General features: G+C 39.9%; 1 protein-coding gene across 2 annotated transcripts in view; it reads left to right on the forward strand.

The window, feature by feature from the left end:
- Window positions 1–3812: 3812 nt before the first annotated feature.
- LOC107718290 (seizure protein 6-like) overlaps window positions 3813–15516 on the forward strand; it is a 110192-nt gene continuing 98488 nt past the window's right edge. For both annotated transcript variants that reach the window (XM_016525311.1, XM_016525310.1), the window contains exon 1: window positions 3813–4118. In XM_016525311.1, the coding sequence (XP_016380797.1) occupies window positions 4034–4118 (85 nt within the window). In that variant the 5' untranslated portion in view covers window positions 3813–4033. The remainder of the gene's footprint in view (window positions 4119–15516) is intronic.

Here is a 15516-nt window from a genome sequence, read left to right on the forward strand (position 1 = left end):
GACTATAACATATATATATATATATTATATATATTCTTTTTTATGAAGACAGTAGTTAGTCCGAATTCACAATTTATAAAATAACGTGTGAATGTAGTACGGATGTAGTACGTCTAAATTTCACTCACACTACACACTTTCATACAGAACATACTTTTTAAACGATTGTGAATGAAGTTCTTATTCAAATGTAGTATACCTACTAAGGGTGTGTATACATTTGCAGGTTTGGTGTTAGTAAAACAAAGTCTAGTGCAATTGCTTTGTTAGTACGGTTCATTTGAATAAGTGTGAACGCTGCCATCCGAACCTAGGTACAAACCAAATAAGCCATCTAAACAAACCAAAAACAGCGTGTGATGTTACAAGATGCAACTGTGAAGAGGACAGAATGCTCAAGCATACCTGGTTCTTCTTGTCGGGAGCTTTGTTGCCCATTACATTTTGGTACAGACGTCGGAACCGCCGTCTCCTTACAGCAGATCTATGTGCAACGGAAGAATTCCTGTATCTGTTTTGACTCCAGTCATTTACATATTTGATAAGTTCTTTGTGAGATATAAGCGGGTAAAAATAATGCATTTACACACATACAATGAACACATTTAGCCCAGCACACAGCATTGTTTAGATGTTTGGTAAGTTAGCAAGATATGCCTTAAAAGCTGTCCAATCAGGTTATGACCGTGTCCTTATGCCTTTTGCTCTGTATCTGAAAATGTCAGCATGAACGCAAAGCCAACCAGGACTAAATGTTTCATTTTCTTTTCTGGTCCGGACCAAGGGAACTGAACTACATTAGTGTAAACACACCCTAAGAGAGTATGTGATTTCGGAGGCAGCTTTTCTTTCTGGATTTAACTGATTGTTGAAGACTGTTCACCCCAAAATGGAAATTCTTTCATGCCATTCCAAACCTGCATGACTTTTTGTGTGTCTGTAAAGCAAGAGAATACATTTTGAAGCATTTTGTGCATGAAATTAAAGTCAGTGGGTCTTTTGTTGTTTTGGACCCTGTTGAGTTTCATTTTATGGACAAAAAACAGTTGAAGCATTTTTAAAATACCTTCCATTGCACAGAAGAAAAACATCATACAGGTTTGGAATGAAATAAGGGTGATTAAATGATGCCAGAATTGAAATTATCGGTTGAAATATCCATTTAAGCACTGACACACAGAGATGATTTAACCTCAGGATACTGGCTTGTAGGCACAGGCAACCTTAATGCTTTAGTGAACCCTGTTCTCGTGAAACAAATGCATTCAAAAAGGTAGAGTACTATGTAGCTGTTTAAGACTGCACAGCTTCAATCAAGAAATCAATCATTTTCTGCTTGTTAAGTTTGTCTAACCAGGTTGTAAATTCAGCATTTTTACTTTTGCAGTGTGCAATTATAATCACCAGTTACAGTCTCACCACTGAGCTTGGAATAGTAATTATTACACAGAGATGCAGAGAACATTTCCACATAAACATGAGCAGGCTCCGAGAGAAATATGGTGAAATGAAAAGGTGATGATGGCTTCCTATAATTGCAATAATGGCCAGCAGATGAGGACTGCATTAACATTTGGTGGTTAACGTTCATAACTCTTCAGCTCTGCGGCATCACTTAACATTTCTATATTATTGCCACAAAGTCCTCTGTCTCACCTCATGTATATTTCATGAGTGTTGCTCTTTTCCTTACTATTTAGTTCTTTGTGGAGCGCAAATACTGGGAACTGATGAGCAGGTCATTGTATAGGTCATTTTTAGGAGAGACAAGTTTTGAGATTTTAATTGTTCCCTTTTCCTCTCTAGATTCTTTTAAATTATCGCTATAAACTGAGGCGGTTTGCTTATAATTAGATGTTTTTATTCACCAGAATTACCCCATTCCAGTGGGAAAGAATGCAGCAAAACAAAAAAACAAATCTTAACAGTGGTTCTGTTGCAAATAGCTGTGATATTGCTATAATTGCAAAGTTATTGTTTAGAGACAGATCTAACAATCTGTGTAACTATCAGGTAAATGCTAAAATGTTTTTCTTACACTTTTATTGCATGTCATTTTAAAAAGTTTCCCAAAATATTTTCAAGGCAAAAATACACTCAAGATGTTTCTTGGAATTGTTCCTTCTGACCTGAACAAAACCTGACTTTTCATAGAAAGGTCAAAATATGTAGATTTTTGAGTCTTGCATATAACATGAATATTATTATTTTTTTTTTGTTGTAGAATTACACTGTTTGACCTGAATTAAACTTGCTGTTTGATAAGAAGGTTTAAGTATGTTTGGGGTCAGTGTTTTTTTTTTTAATGTTTTTGAAAGATTGTTACAAAGGCTACATTTATTTGACCAAAACCACAGTTGTCAAGATCTCCAGCTGGAGTGCCCGTGAGCTTCGCTAGAGGGCACCCCATCCCGGACTTTACCACTCCATCAAAAACTTAATTACAGCAGGCAAGGGTCAACACACAGGCAATCAGTCCAACTAAACAAGGCAGAGAACACAGGCAAAGAGTCCAAAAACCAAGATACATAGAAACGCTCAGAGATGCAGTGTAACACTTACAAGACTTCGCCAAGAATGACAAACTAAACCAGACTTATATAGGGTGAGCAGACAGGGTAAATGAGACACAGGTGCAAAGAGTGAGTGTTGATGAGTCCGGGCAAAGGATTATGGGAAATTAAGTTTATGATGGAGTGGTAAAGTCCGGGATGGGGTGCCCTCTAGCGAAGCTCACGGGCACTCCAGCTAGAGATCTTGACAACAGTAAATACAGTAATATTGTAAAACATTTTTGCAAATTAAAATCACTGTTTTCTGTTTTAAAATGTATTTTATTCTTGTGATGCAAAGCTGAATTTCCAGCAATTACGCCAGTCCTCAGTGTCACATGATCCTTCAGAAATCATTCTAATATGCTGATTTTGTGTGTTCAAGAAACATTTCCTATTATTATTAATGTCAGGTATGCCGCTTAATATTTTTGTGGAAACTGTGATCCTTTTTTCTGGATTCTTTGAAGAACGGAGAGTTCAGAAGAACAGCATTGTTTTGTAACATAATGAATGTTTTTTTTTTTTTTTACTGTCACTTTTGATAAATTTAATACATCCTTGCTGAATAAAAGTATTGATTTCATTAAAAATACAGTAGTAGTATAAAATGTCAATATCATAACTTTTTTATATATATATATATCATATCAAAAGTTTAGGGTCAGTAAGATTTTTTTTACTGACCTCAAAACTTTTGAATGGTATGTGTGTATATATTTTAAAAGTAAAGTAATGGTTTTCTTGTCCCATGAAAATGAAGTGACTTTTAAGTTCAAGCATTAATAATATTTTATTTATATTTTAATTACATTTTTATTTTGTTTTTATGAACTAAAAATAAAACATTTGACAACTTCTTTCACCATATTGCAGCCTCTTAATGCTTTTCTTTTTTTATTTTTATAATCTCTAGACATTATACACATACAGTTAGTACTCTATGCCCTACAAAATATTTCAATATGACTTTTATTACAGAAAACATGTATTTCATATGAAAACATTTATTCATTTTTTTATTGCTTTTTTAATATATTTTTGACTAGCTCAGTAGGTGTGCACACTAGAGTAATCTGTTTAATCCGCAGTGCACGGTCGACCACTTCCTCCTTTCGCCTCAGTCAGCAGTTGAAATGAAATACAAATGCTAATACATGAGCCATTTAATCGAGGGCACTATTAGATTATGTACGGTACAAACTTTGCGCGGAGCCTGAAGTTGTTCCAGTTGCTGACGCTAGGAGCTGTCCGCGGTACTGAAACGGCTCGACTCAGTCTGAGAGGTGCTGACAGAAATTGAACATTCTCCGGCTCTCCTCCGTTCACAATTACAAATCTGACCAGAGCTCCCCGTCTCGTTCCTCACGGCGCGTGCGGCGGAGGTCTCGCGGAACGTTTGTGTCCTGTTCCTCTTTAATTATTCGGAAAGTGTTTTAATACAAGGACATATTCTGTGATAGGAGCCCACTGCCGCGAGCATGAACTCGACAAGAAATTACACACCAAACATGGTCATTCTGATTCTGGCCGTCTTTGCTGTCGTGTGGGTGGCACGAGGGCAAGGTAAGCATTTATATTTATAATTCTAAACATTGTATACTTGTTCTGCTTTCCACGCGATTAGCGGAAGAGGATACGCGCAGCTCCACAGACACCGATGGGAAGATGATGTGAACCCATTTCTCACTGTATTGTACATTTGTTAGCGGAGAAAAAACTCTAGCAGATTTGTGTTGAGGAGGTTTATTTAAGACGCTTCACTAGTACTTTGGTTGCACTCGAGCTGAAATATGTTCTCTCATCACACATTGCCCAACAGATGGACTCGTAAGTCACAAAGTCATCGGCGTAATTGTGATAAAGCCCACACAGGATGGACAGCACCGCGCTTGACAGTGTATTTCCTATTTGCTCCACGCTCTTCTATATTTATTTATGCATTGTGTTATTTTTATTCTTGCCAGAGATCTAGTCTCTCGTTTTAATTTTCCATTTTTCTTCCATGCCTCAATTCAATTTACAGATCATTCACACTAAATTTTTATTTAGACGAAATATTATAAATATTTATTAAATACACTTACTGGTTATTGATCATAACATAAAAATCATTATTGACTTATTGGTGTCAGCCAGAAATGTAATGGCTGTAAGTTCTCATTCAGTATTACGTGATGTAAAGTACACAAGCCAGATCTTTGGTTATAGATTTATCTGATCCGAATATTACATGTGATCATGTATAACAAGCTGAAAAGTTTGAGGTTCAACAGGTTTTTAATTTGAGGATCATAGTGTGGTGAGACTAAGGAACATTATTTATCTACTGATTTAAAAGTGAAATGTACTTTCAGTGATTATCAAGATCGGATCTTCACCTTCACAAGTCACTGTAAAATGCATTTTATTTACAGGGAAAATCCATTCATAGTTATGTAAACTTAAATTAAAATCTCTTCAGTAACTATTTTAATTTATTGTTGTAGAAAGAAAGCAGCGTAATCATGTAAAAAAAAATGTTAAAACTAAAGCACAATGTTTGGAACATGAGAATAATGTAGGTGACGTTTTAAAATTAGATTGGTTTGTTCTAGTATAAACTGTAGGCCTGTTTCATCCACACTTCCTTTACACCACACTGTTGACAGAATAAGTGAGTGACATCTTCTGAAACAGTTTGCATGTTTCATATCTAATATTTGTCATTTAACATAGGGGACTAAAACATTGTTGTCAGTAATATTTGACGTTGATATTTCTCACGATTTGCATTTGTTTTAAGGATTATATCAGTACAGAGCCTTACAAAGGTCATGTTTATTTTTAAAACATTGATTAATCACACAAAACATGTAAAATATAACACTAAATGCTAGCCATGCATTTTGCTCACTGAAAACTGCTACAGTCATTTTCCAAGCACAGCATAGTCCATGTTGCACTTCATTTTCGCACCAGAAAGCTGTTGTACACCACTACCTAAGAGCTCTGTGTTGTTTTTAGCTTTTGTCTGACAATTCCCGTCACTCTTTTTTTTGTCTTACTGTAAAAGCTCTGCGAGCAATACAAGGGATAATCCCTGTGTTATTTGTGAAGAGCTGCTCCATGCAGTATACTTTTGAGAGATACGCAGCACTCAATTCTCTGCGTAAATATTCTATGCGGTGTCAAATTATATTTTTTAATCTATACATAATTTCCATCTTGACATTTTTCCAATTCAAGAATACCTTTGCACTTTTACTCACCTGTCAGACTCTGCTGTGGAGACACTTGCGAAGCAATCATCTCACAAGCCCCTCATCATTTGGGAAGAATCTTTCATTTGCAAATGTGATATGTTTCATAGTTTTAGGTGGCAGGATTTAAATTGCACTTCATAGTTGAGACTGATTGAATGAGCAGAGCTTTTCCATCATGTCTTTTGTCTCAGACTCCTCTTGTCTGTCTGTACTAATTACATTTTGCACTGTATTGATTATATATTGGTGATTGGAACATTGACCTTTCTGCTTTTAGAGGTGTATAAGTTAGTGTTTCCGATCAGTCACCTTCAGGACAGGTGTGATGAGGCTTCAGGGTTGTGCGCTGAATGGCTCTTACCTTGAAAAGCACTCTGACTAATGCACAGCTCCATCATTCCACACTGAGCACAGACAACAGGCTAAAAGCACGACCCACAACTCACAAATGGATGATGGGCTATACAAGAAATGCAGGAAGGTCAGTGGGTCAATTTGCTGGGGTCTGTGCTGTCCTGCTGTGATAGACGCAGATGTAAATACACAATTAGTGCATGCACACCAGGAAACGCACACAGGAAAAGTCAAATGTCAATGTGTAAAAAATATGTGACTCATGTTAAGGCTGTTTTGAATAAGGCAACGGTGCATTAGCAAGTATGAATGTTTTTAAATGAGGTTCACTGGTGTACGGGACACCCCCACGGCTGGCTCATGGCATTGTGAGCAAAGGATATATGGTTACATTTGTAATCTGCAACAGTTTCTAATACATACAGTAGCTGAGTCTAAGCATATATGTATATATGGTGCATTTGCAAAGACTTTTCAATGCAGCATAAGTGTACGTGAAATCAATGAATATTGATTTGCATGCACAACAGACAGAAATCAAGTGTGCTGATTGTCATGACAGAGCAGGTGGTGTAAAGATGTTGTAGGAACCTTTACCAGCTTTACCAGCTGCTTCCCTGTAATGCAACATTTAGATTTTAATGGAGCTTCATTCTAGAATCTTTGCTGCGGAATCACTTGTCTCATTTACAGCAGATTTACACTTTGAACATGGCAATGAAAAGTCATAATGAAGATTAAAAGAAATAGGGATGCATTATGTATCTGTACTATAGTTTTGAGTAAAAAATGCTGGTAAAGAAGAAAACTTTATTCTACAAAAACATTATACCTCCAGCATGAATTTTGAAGTTGCTAACAAGTTGCTGTATAAGGATTACAACGATCAAACATGATCGCTATTAGGTATTTGTTTTAAGTATATATGGCCACTTAAAGTTATTCTTAAGTTATATTTAATAACACTGTTAAATGTAATCTTTAGCAAATCTCAAAAATGAATATTCATTTTTTAATACTGTGCATTGTAATGTTGTGATGCCTCAATTCAATTTACAGATCATTCACACTAAATTTTTATTTAGACAAAATATTATAAAATTGTATTATCGGTCACTTATTGGTTATTGATCATAACATAAAAATCATTATTGACTTATTGGTGTCAGCCAGAAGTGTATCAGTGAATTGGTGCATCCCTAATAAAATTATTATTAAGGCTAAATTGCCCAAAATAACATTAATATCTCTAACAATGTTGCTAAAAATGATTCATGACATCAGTTTGGAAACCAAAATGCTTATTCGCCATTGGTTCCCTCTGACATTTCCTTTGAGAACTGTGATGAGAATTGTAGTTTATGGTTTAGAGAAAAATGTGATCTTTGGTTAATGTTACTTAAGGGAATTTTCTCTTTTTGTTGTACAAAATAAACTCATACGTCCTACATGAATTTAAAAATTGCTTACATGTTGCTATATAGTGAAAAGAAGCTGCAAGTAACATTGAATTAAACGTGAAATTTTGAAGTAGTGTTTTGAATTACTACTTCAGTTTTGAAAGACTGAAGTTGTATTTTTTGTAAAACGTACTCCAGTAACCTGTTTTATTTACAACTTTGAAATTGTGAAGTCTCACAATGGTTGTCTCATTCATCAAGCATGTAAAACTCAAATCCTTGCTGTAGCTGTAGTCTATATTTAGCCACTTGTTAGCAAACACACAGCATTAAAATCCACATTTGAGATATGACTGTAGTGCCGAATGGTCTCAGCGCAGCGCAAGTAACATAGCGCAGTCACTGTCTGTGCTCTGGCACTGTGTAAGATCAGACATCCCAGGTCTCCACTGAGAGAATAAGAGTGTCAATGATGGGTCGACTTAAACACCGTGCTAGTCAACCCAGCTGAGATCAGCCCTCGAGGAGGGTGAGTTCCACAGCCTGACCTCATTACCCGAAGCACCAGGGGGAGGGTTCGGCCACACTTTCTCCCAACGTAGCTCATCCTGCTCCGAGAAGCCATTAGGTGCACACCCTGTCTTTTAGGATCAAGCAATATCACTCAATCAGCAAGTTATCAGTGCCCTGTGTCGGCCCAGGCAGTGCTGGAGAAGAAGGATGGAAAGGGGAGTGATTGTCAGCTTGACCTCTTGACCCCCACACGCACACTCGCTCAGCTGTGTTTCAGCAGGAGCTGTGAGGTTGAGCGTCTGCTCTCCTAGTCTTTATTACGTCCCTGATTAATGAGTCGGCCGCCAGGCTGGATGGCCTCCCACGGCCACACTGGCAGACCTGCCACTTCTGTAATGCTGATGAATGGTCAGCTGGGACAGAGCTCAGTAGACAGTACTGCTGGGAGAAATCTGGATGCTGCCAGGGTGCCCCGCCTCCTGCCGTTAGCACAACTGGCACATATGCACCACGGGCGTTTCCTCTGAGGAGGCAAGGGAGGCAGTGCCTCCTCGAAAATTGGATGAGAAAATATTCACATTACAGAAATAAAATAATTACGAAAATATAGCATAAAAACATGTGTAACTCACTCCTTTTTATAGCATACGTAACGTAAAAACAAAAACACTGTGGGTTTGGTGGGGGTAATTGAGAATGAATGTGAAAACATCTCGTAAAGGTGACATATCATGAAAATCTGACTTTTCCAGGTTTTAAGTGCTATAATCAGGTCTCCAGTGCATCTACCAACCAAGGAAAATGTGAAAAAGATTAACCCAGTAACTTTTCTTTTTGGTAAGCCTTTTTCTGCAAGCGTCTGATTTCGCTCCCCTAATGACATTGCAAAGGGATCTCATTATAATATTACCACCCCTTAATCTGTTAGTTTCCACCCACGGCGCCGTCATTTTGATTTCGTAAGCGACAACGGTGTACTTTCTGTCCATATGCTTCGGATGTGTGCACTCATAAAACCGTATATCAGAAGTTTAAACTAATATGGTTTAAAACTCATGGTTTCAGCGCGATAAACATGATAATCAGAACCAAAACAGATGTTTTTAGCAGGTACGAGCTGTAATGGTGCAGTTCTGTTTTGGAAAAGGGCTCATTTGCATTTAAAGAGACAGGTACGTAAAACAACGTGTTTCTGCTTCCACTCAAAATAGGCATTTTCAAAATTATATAATAAATGACCTGTGGGGTATTTTGAGCTGAAACTGACACCAGAGACTTATATTACATATTGTAAAAAGGGGCATAATATGTCTCCTTTAAGAGGAGGCAGTGCATTCATTGCACTATGACTGGCCTATTACGCAGTTAATGTGATAAATCTTGTCTCTTGTTTTCATGCGCGTTGCGCATCTGTTCATCCATCTGAATGAATAAATATAATGTGAAGACTAATTAAAAAGTAAGTAAACAACTCACCCACATAGATATCATGTAAAAATTAATTCTGTCATAATTTACTCACCCTCAACTTGTTGAACACAAAAAAATATATTTTGAAGCATGTTGGTAACCAAACAGCCTTTGACATCCATAGTATTTTTTTTTCCATACTATGGAAGTCAATGGCTACCAGCAACTGTTTGGGTATACCAACATTTTTCAAAATATCATCATCTTTGGGTTTCAACAGAAGAAAGAAATTTATATAGGTATGGAACAACATGGGGGTAATTAATTGAGGACATCATGTTCATTTTTGGGTATTAATTATTGCTTTAATGTTGGCACATTTTCCAGCTTAAATAAACATTACTTACACAATATATATATTGTATTTTTACATTTTCAATGTAATTTTTTACAAGTATACATATCTTATCAAGTTAGTATTAAGCATTTTACATGAATCCCAAATAATAACTATAAAAAGTCACACTTTTCAAATTTCATGCTTATTTTATTCGTGAACTGATGTTCTTTTCAATAGTCAACCTATTTTAGGATCATCATTCATCAAAGCTCAGTAAACAATGACAGGTAAAAAGTGTCATGATGGTCACAGACACGGAGATGAACTGTTAATTTCACCAAGCTGACTGCTCACTAAGAAACCCTTACAGATCGTGTTTTCAACTTGTTTCAAATTTTTAATTTTTGGGTGAACTATCCCTTGAAGTGTAACTGGGACATTAGTTTACATTGAATTAAAATAAAGCATGTGAAAAATAGTGAGGACTTTGCCTCCTCAATTCAGAACACCACTGCCCTTACCATCATACAGCAACTAACCCACTTAAACAGCATTTGAAGTTCTTTTGTAGCGGCTACATCTGAACATCTGTGCAGCCGGGATGATCAATGACTTTGTCAGGCTTCCAGAGGCCAGATGGTAAAGATGGAAAAGTAGGGAGTTCAGATGTAGAGATGGGATTGAAATAACGTGGTTGCCTTACTGAACTTGTACTATAATGGATCCGGTCTATATATGGATGAGAAGAAGGCATAATGTAGCCCAGGAGTCTGACAGGCTTGAGTCTAATTATAAAACTCGTATTTTTGCAGTCTAGTCTTTATGTATGCTCTTGACCTAAATATGCCATAGTCTATATCCTGTCCTAATGATTCCCATGCTGTTTTGTAGTGCAACATTGCACTCACATGATTTGAAAATGTTGTTGCCCATTTTTGCTGTTTTCTCCATTAAGCCTGATAAAAATGGAAGACCTTGCCGCGGCGCTCTCATCCTTTAACCCACACTGTATGTATGTTTGTCTTTATGGCCTGCTTTAATCACTGGCCATGGCAGGAGCATGGGGAGTAATAGTACTTTATGTGCTTGTCCTGCCCCTTCCATAATTCAGCCTGCCCTGCTTTTTACATCACATTCTATGGCATTCGGAAACGCATTATGGTTTACAATTAAATTTAGTCTTGTCCTTTCAGAAAAATCAGAAAATGAATGGGTGGGAATTGCATATGAGAGCATGTTTTATAGATTAAACCTCTTATTAAATGAATCCAGAGTCTTATTTGTAAAATTGTATCTGATTGAATTCACAGACCACCTCCTCCAGCTTTCATCATACACGCACATGGTGATGTGTCAAGGGCGCCGAGATTATGTTTGTATAGATTAACCGCAGATGGTATGTATTATGAGACAGATGAGGACTGATGTTAAAAGATATAATCAGATAGATGAAATTTGAATAGAATATGTAGTGTTATATTAGATATCATGTTAGGTATCAAATACGGTGTCAGATGTGTTTATGCAAAAAGGTCAATAAAACAGGGCTCCAGACTGCGACTAAAGTACCCTTTCATCGAGATATAATTTTGTGCATGAACTGTGATGTCCAATTCGTGAACAAATGACTCATAAGAACCAGTTCTTTTCAATGAGTCAGTCAAAACATTTAATGAAACAGCCTTTAGTTAGTGGTTTAAATCTGACTAATTTGGTGAATCATTCAGAGGTGTTCACAACTGACTATTTCACTGAATTTTAGATTAAGTTCTATTAATGAACAAATGACCAGTTATTTTTTAATGAGTTGGACAAAAAGTTTCACGAAACAGCCTTTTGTTAGCAGTTCGAATCAGACTCATTTAGTAAATCATTAGGAGTTGTTCACAACTGACTCTTTCACTTGAACCTAGAGACATTTTTTTTTGGTTAAGTCAGATTCGAAATGAACCATTTCTGTGATTGTATAATTTAGGATTTTGAGACTTACATTAGTCTGTTTCCTGATTGCTTGTTGATATGATAATGTATAAATAAAAATAAATAATACACCTGTCACGATACACTTGGGGAGGAAGGAATGAGGAGACGCAGGAGAATACTTCAAGTGGGTCTTTAATCCAACAAACAAAGGTTTACACACACAGGAACTCAGGGATGACATTTAACAACAGACGGGAAACAAGGGTCAGAACACACTATAAATACACAGACACCAATGGGACACACCTGGGAACAAATTAACTAATTAATCAAACACAGCTGGACACAAATGATAACCAATGAGGACAGGACACAGGAAGAGCCAAATAAGGGCAAACAGGAACATACACGTGACAGATCGCACCCCTCCCGGACGGCGCGTCCCGTGCCGTAACAGTACCATCGGGGAGGGGGGACGGACACCCTGGAGGCTGGTGCAGGACTGGAACAGGGCGGAGACAAGGAGAGCCTCCAGGGCGGATCAGGAAGCCATGGCGGAGCCGACAGTTCAGGGAGCCATGGCAGAGCAGGGAGCTCAGGGAGCCATGGCGGATCAGGGGACTCAGGAGGCCATGGCGGATCCTCCGTGGCCTTAGCTGGCTCGGCCATGGGTATATGGCCCCCCCCCCAACATTTTCTTTGGGAAAACTAGGAATCCTGGGGGGCGCTCTGGAGGAGCGGGCACTTGAGGGCGCTCTGGAGGGGATTCAGGGACTGCAGCCCTCCTTGGGCTAAGCACGGGACAGGAGCCCTCACTGGGCTAAACTCGGGGACAGGAGCCCTCACTGGGCTAAACTCGGGGACAGGAGCCCTCACTGGGCTAAACTCGGGGACAGGAGCCCTCACTGGGCTAAACTCGGGAACTGGAGCCCTCCGTGGGCTATACTCGGGAACTGGACCCTTTTCTGGGCTAAACTGGGGATCAGGAGCCCTCCCTGGGCTAAAATGGGGATCAGGAGCCCTTCCTGGGCTAAAATGGGGATCAGGAGCCCTTCCTGAGCTAAACGTGGAATCAGGAGCCCTCCCTGGGCTTAACTGGGGATCAGGAGCCCTTCCTGGACTAAACGAGGATTCAGGAGCCCACTCTGGGCTGGATTCGGGGACTGGGAAGCGCTTACGAGGAGCTGGCACTGGAGGGTGCTCTGGAGGAGCAGGCACAGCAAGGCGCTTTCAAGGAGCTGGCACCGACACTGGAGTGAGCTCTGGGGCTGGAGCTGACACTGGAGCCAGCTCTGGGGCTGGAGCCGACACTGGAGCCAGCTCTGGGGCTGGAGAAAGCCACGACCGACAGGCTTGACTTTGAAGTGGCCGGCGGGCTGGAGAAAGCCACGGCCGGCAGGCTTGACTGAGGAACGGCCGGCGGAGGGGTCCCGGATCGGGATCGGAGGCTCTCCAGACACCGGATGACTGCCTCCTTCCAGTCGAGGTTGGTGGTGTCTCGGAGCTCTGCGGGGCGATGGTAAGTAATCCCGATCTGGAACAGCGTCACGAGGGTTTCCCTCTCGAGGGAGCTGGCGAGGGCGAGCGGCACGAACGCCCTCGCGTAGCTGACAGGGTCGGGGTTCGTCTGAGCCACGGCGATGAACATCGCTCGTTCCTCCATAATCTCGGGGGAAAAAACAAACGGAAAACAAAAACACTTTGAAAAACCGGAAAATAAACACGGGGAGAAGAGGCGCCGCTCACTTTTCTGTAATGGTCTGCTGTTCTGTCACAATACACTCGGGGAGGAAGGAACGAGGAGACGCAGGAGAATACTTCGAGTGGGTCTTTAATCCAACAAACAAAGGTTTACACACACAGGAACTCAGGAATGACATTTAACAGCAGACGGGAAACAAGGGGCAGAACAAACTATAAATACACAGACACCAAAAACATGGGACACACCTGGGAGCAAATGAACTAATTAATCAAACACAGCTGGACACAAATGATAACCAATGAGGACAGGACACAGGAAGAACCAAATAAGGGCAAACAGGAACGTACACATGACAACACCAGAGTGATGGTCATATTTTTATATAAATATATCTGGTTATTAAGGTCCAGTTGTAAGGTTTTTGAGTCTCTTAAGGTTTTTATTTTCTCGAACAGGCAGAAAAAAACATCTTCATTGAGTGATTCTGTAATATGGCTCCTAAATGTTTACTTTAAGGAACCAATGGCTCCATAGTCATTTTGTTTTCAGTCTAGAGCCCTATAAAATATATATTGCGAACATGTACAGAGACTTCAGTTTGTGTAATATTTGGTATTTCCTCTATATTTGAAAAGTGACCTTTGAGTGTGTTTGGTCTTTAGACGTAAAATATGTCTTTACTGCCACTCCAAAACCCTGCTGAAGGGCCCCTAAATGTTTTGAGCCGCTGATAAACGACAAACTCCCTCTAACCCCCTATCACCCCCACCTCTGCCTGTCTCTTCTGCCGGGGAAAAGCAATTTGCTCTTGGTGATCCGATGCAATCAGTTGTGCTTCATGGCTTTTGAAAAAAGTCTGAAAAAAAGAGAAAATAAACAGAAGGAAGGAAAAAAAAACTTGCGAGAGAGGGACATCACTATTAATTAAACCTCACACTCCTGAGGTCTGATGATCATGTGCAGGAACTGCAAATATTCAACACCTGTTTTTTGATTACCAGTGATTAACCTATTGCAGTGTGCCTCAGACTCTCATCAAGAGCCATTCAGTGCATGAAGACCCTCCTTAAGCCCTCCTTTTCGCAGCGCTTGCGTGAAAATGAGTGTTATTGTGCCTGTGCGTCTGCTCCTCCTTTAGGACAGAAGTTGTGAATCAGGCTTTGACAGTTTCCAGGTGCCGAGGCGATGGTAAAGCTTTATCACGCTCTCTCTCTTTCTTTCCCTCTGCCATAACAGTCTCTGAGGCACGCCTGACACTTCCACAGCCTTGTGAAGTATGTATCCCAATCGCTTTTCTCCCCAGCGCCGCTTTTCTCAGGTTGTGTTCATTTTTTTCAGAAGCCCTTTTGCGTTTTGCCATGTGTATATATGCCTTTTCCCCTTTTGCGCCTGCTCCTCATCTCGCTCAAGAGCTTGTCTGATGCGCTAAACATCTGCGGCGCTCAAAAGCACCTGCATGCCCGCTCCGCCTCTGTATTCTGGCAAGCTTCCACTTCATTTGAACTCCACTTGTTTTTTTGTTTTTTTGCTGTATATTATTAAACCAACAGCTCACGTCGTCACATGATTACACATCTCCAGTGGGGCAGGTTATGAATGGCCACCTCCCCATCTGCGGCAGTCTTGATAGCAGGCAGAATGCCATCTCCGTGTCAATACCGCTTTTCAGAGCTGATCCCTGCTGTCCTTTCATTTAGATTGCTTCGCTTGTCCACCAAGACGCACAGCTGGGGTTCCACCAATGCCGCTGGTGATGCCTGTAAGTGGGCTGTGGGACATTAGCGGGACGCTATTAATGTGTAACTCCACAATAAAGGCTTTTAACCCTCTTGAGGGGAGGAAGGAAAGCTTGTGGATATTCATTACAAATCAATGGGCCAATCTCCCACGCCATCGGCTGGTGTCCACCGCTCTATTTTGCTTGGCTTATGCTGGTGGTGTATTGCGCTCATAAATATTGTGGTTCTTTACTGCTAGGCTTTATATTAGCAGTATTGATGGACAGACTGATTCAGATATCTGTGAGACACAGATTGACCCAAACCTCCCCTTGTGAAAAATAATTACACTTTAC

The sequence above is a fragment of the Sinocyclocheilus rhinocerous genome, unplaced genomic scaffold (assembly GCF_001515625.1).
Source record: "Sinocyclocheilus rhinocerous isolate Xijiao unplaced genomic scaffold, SAMN03320098_v1.1 scaffold1024, whole genome shotgun sequence".
Taxonomy (NCBI): Eukaryota; Metazoa; Chordata; class Actinopteri; order Cypriniformes; family Cyprinidae; genus Sinocyclocheilus; species Sinocyclocheilus rhinocerous.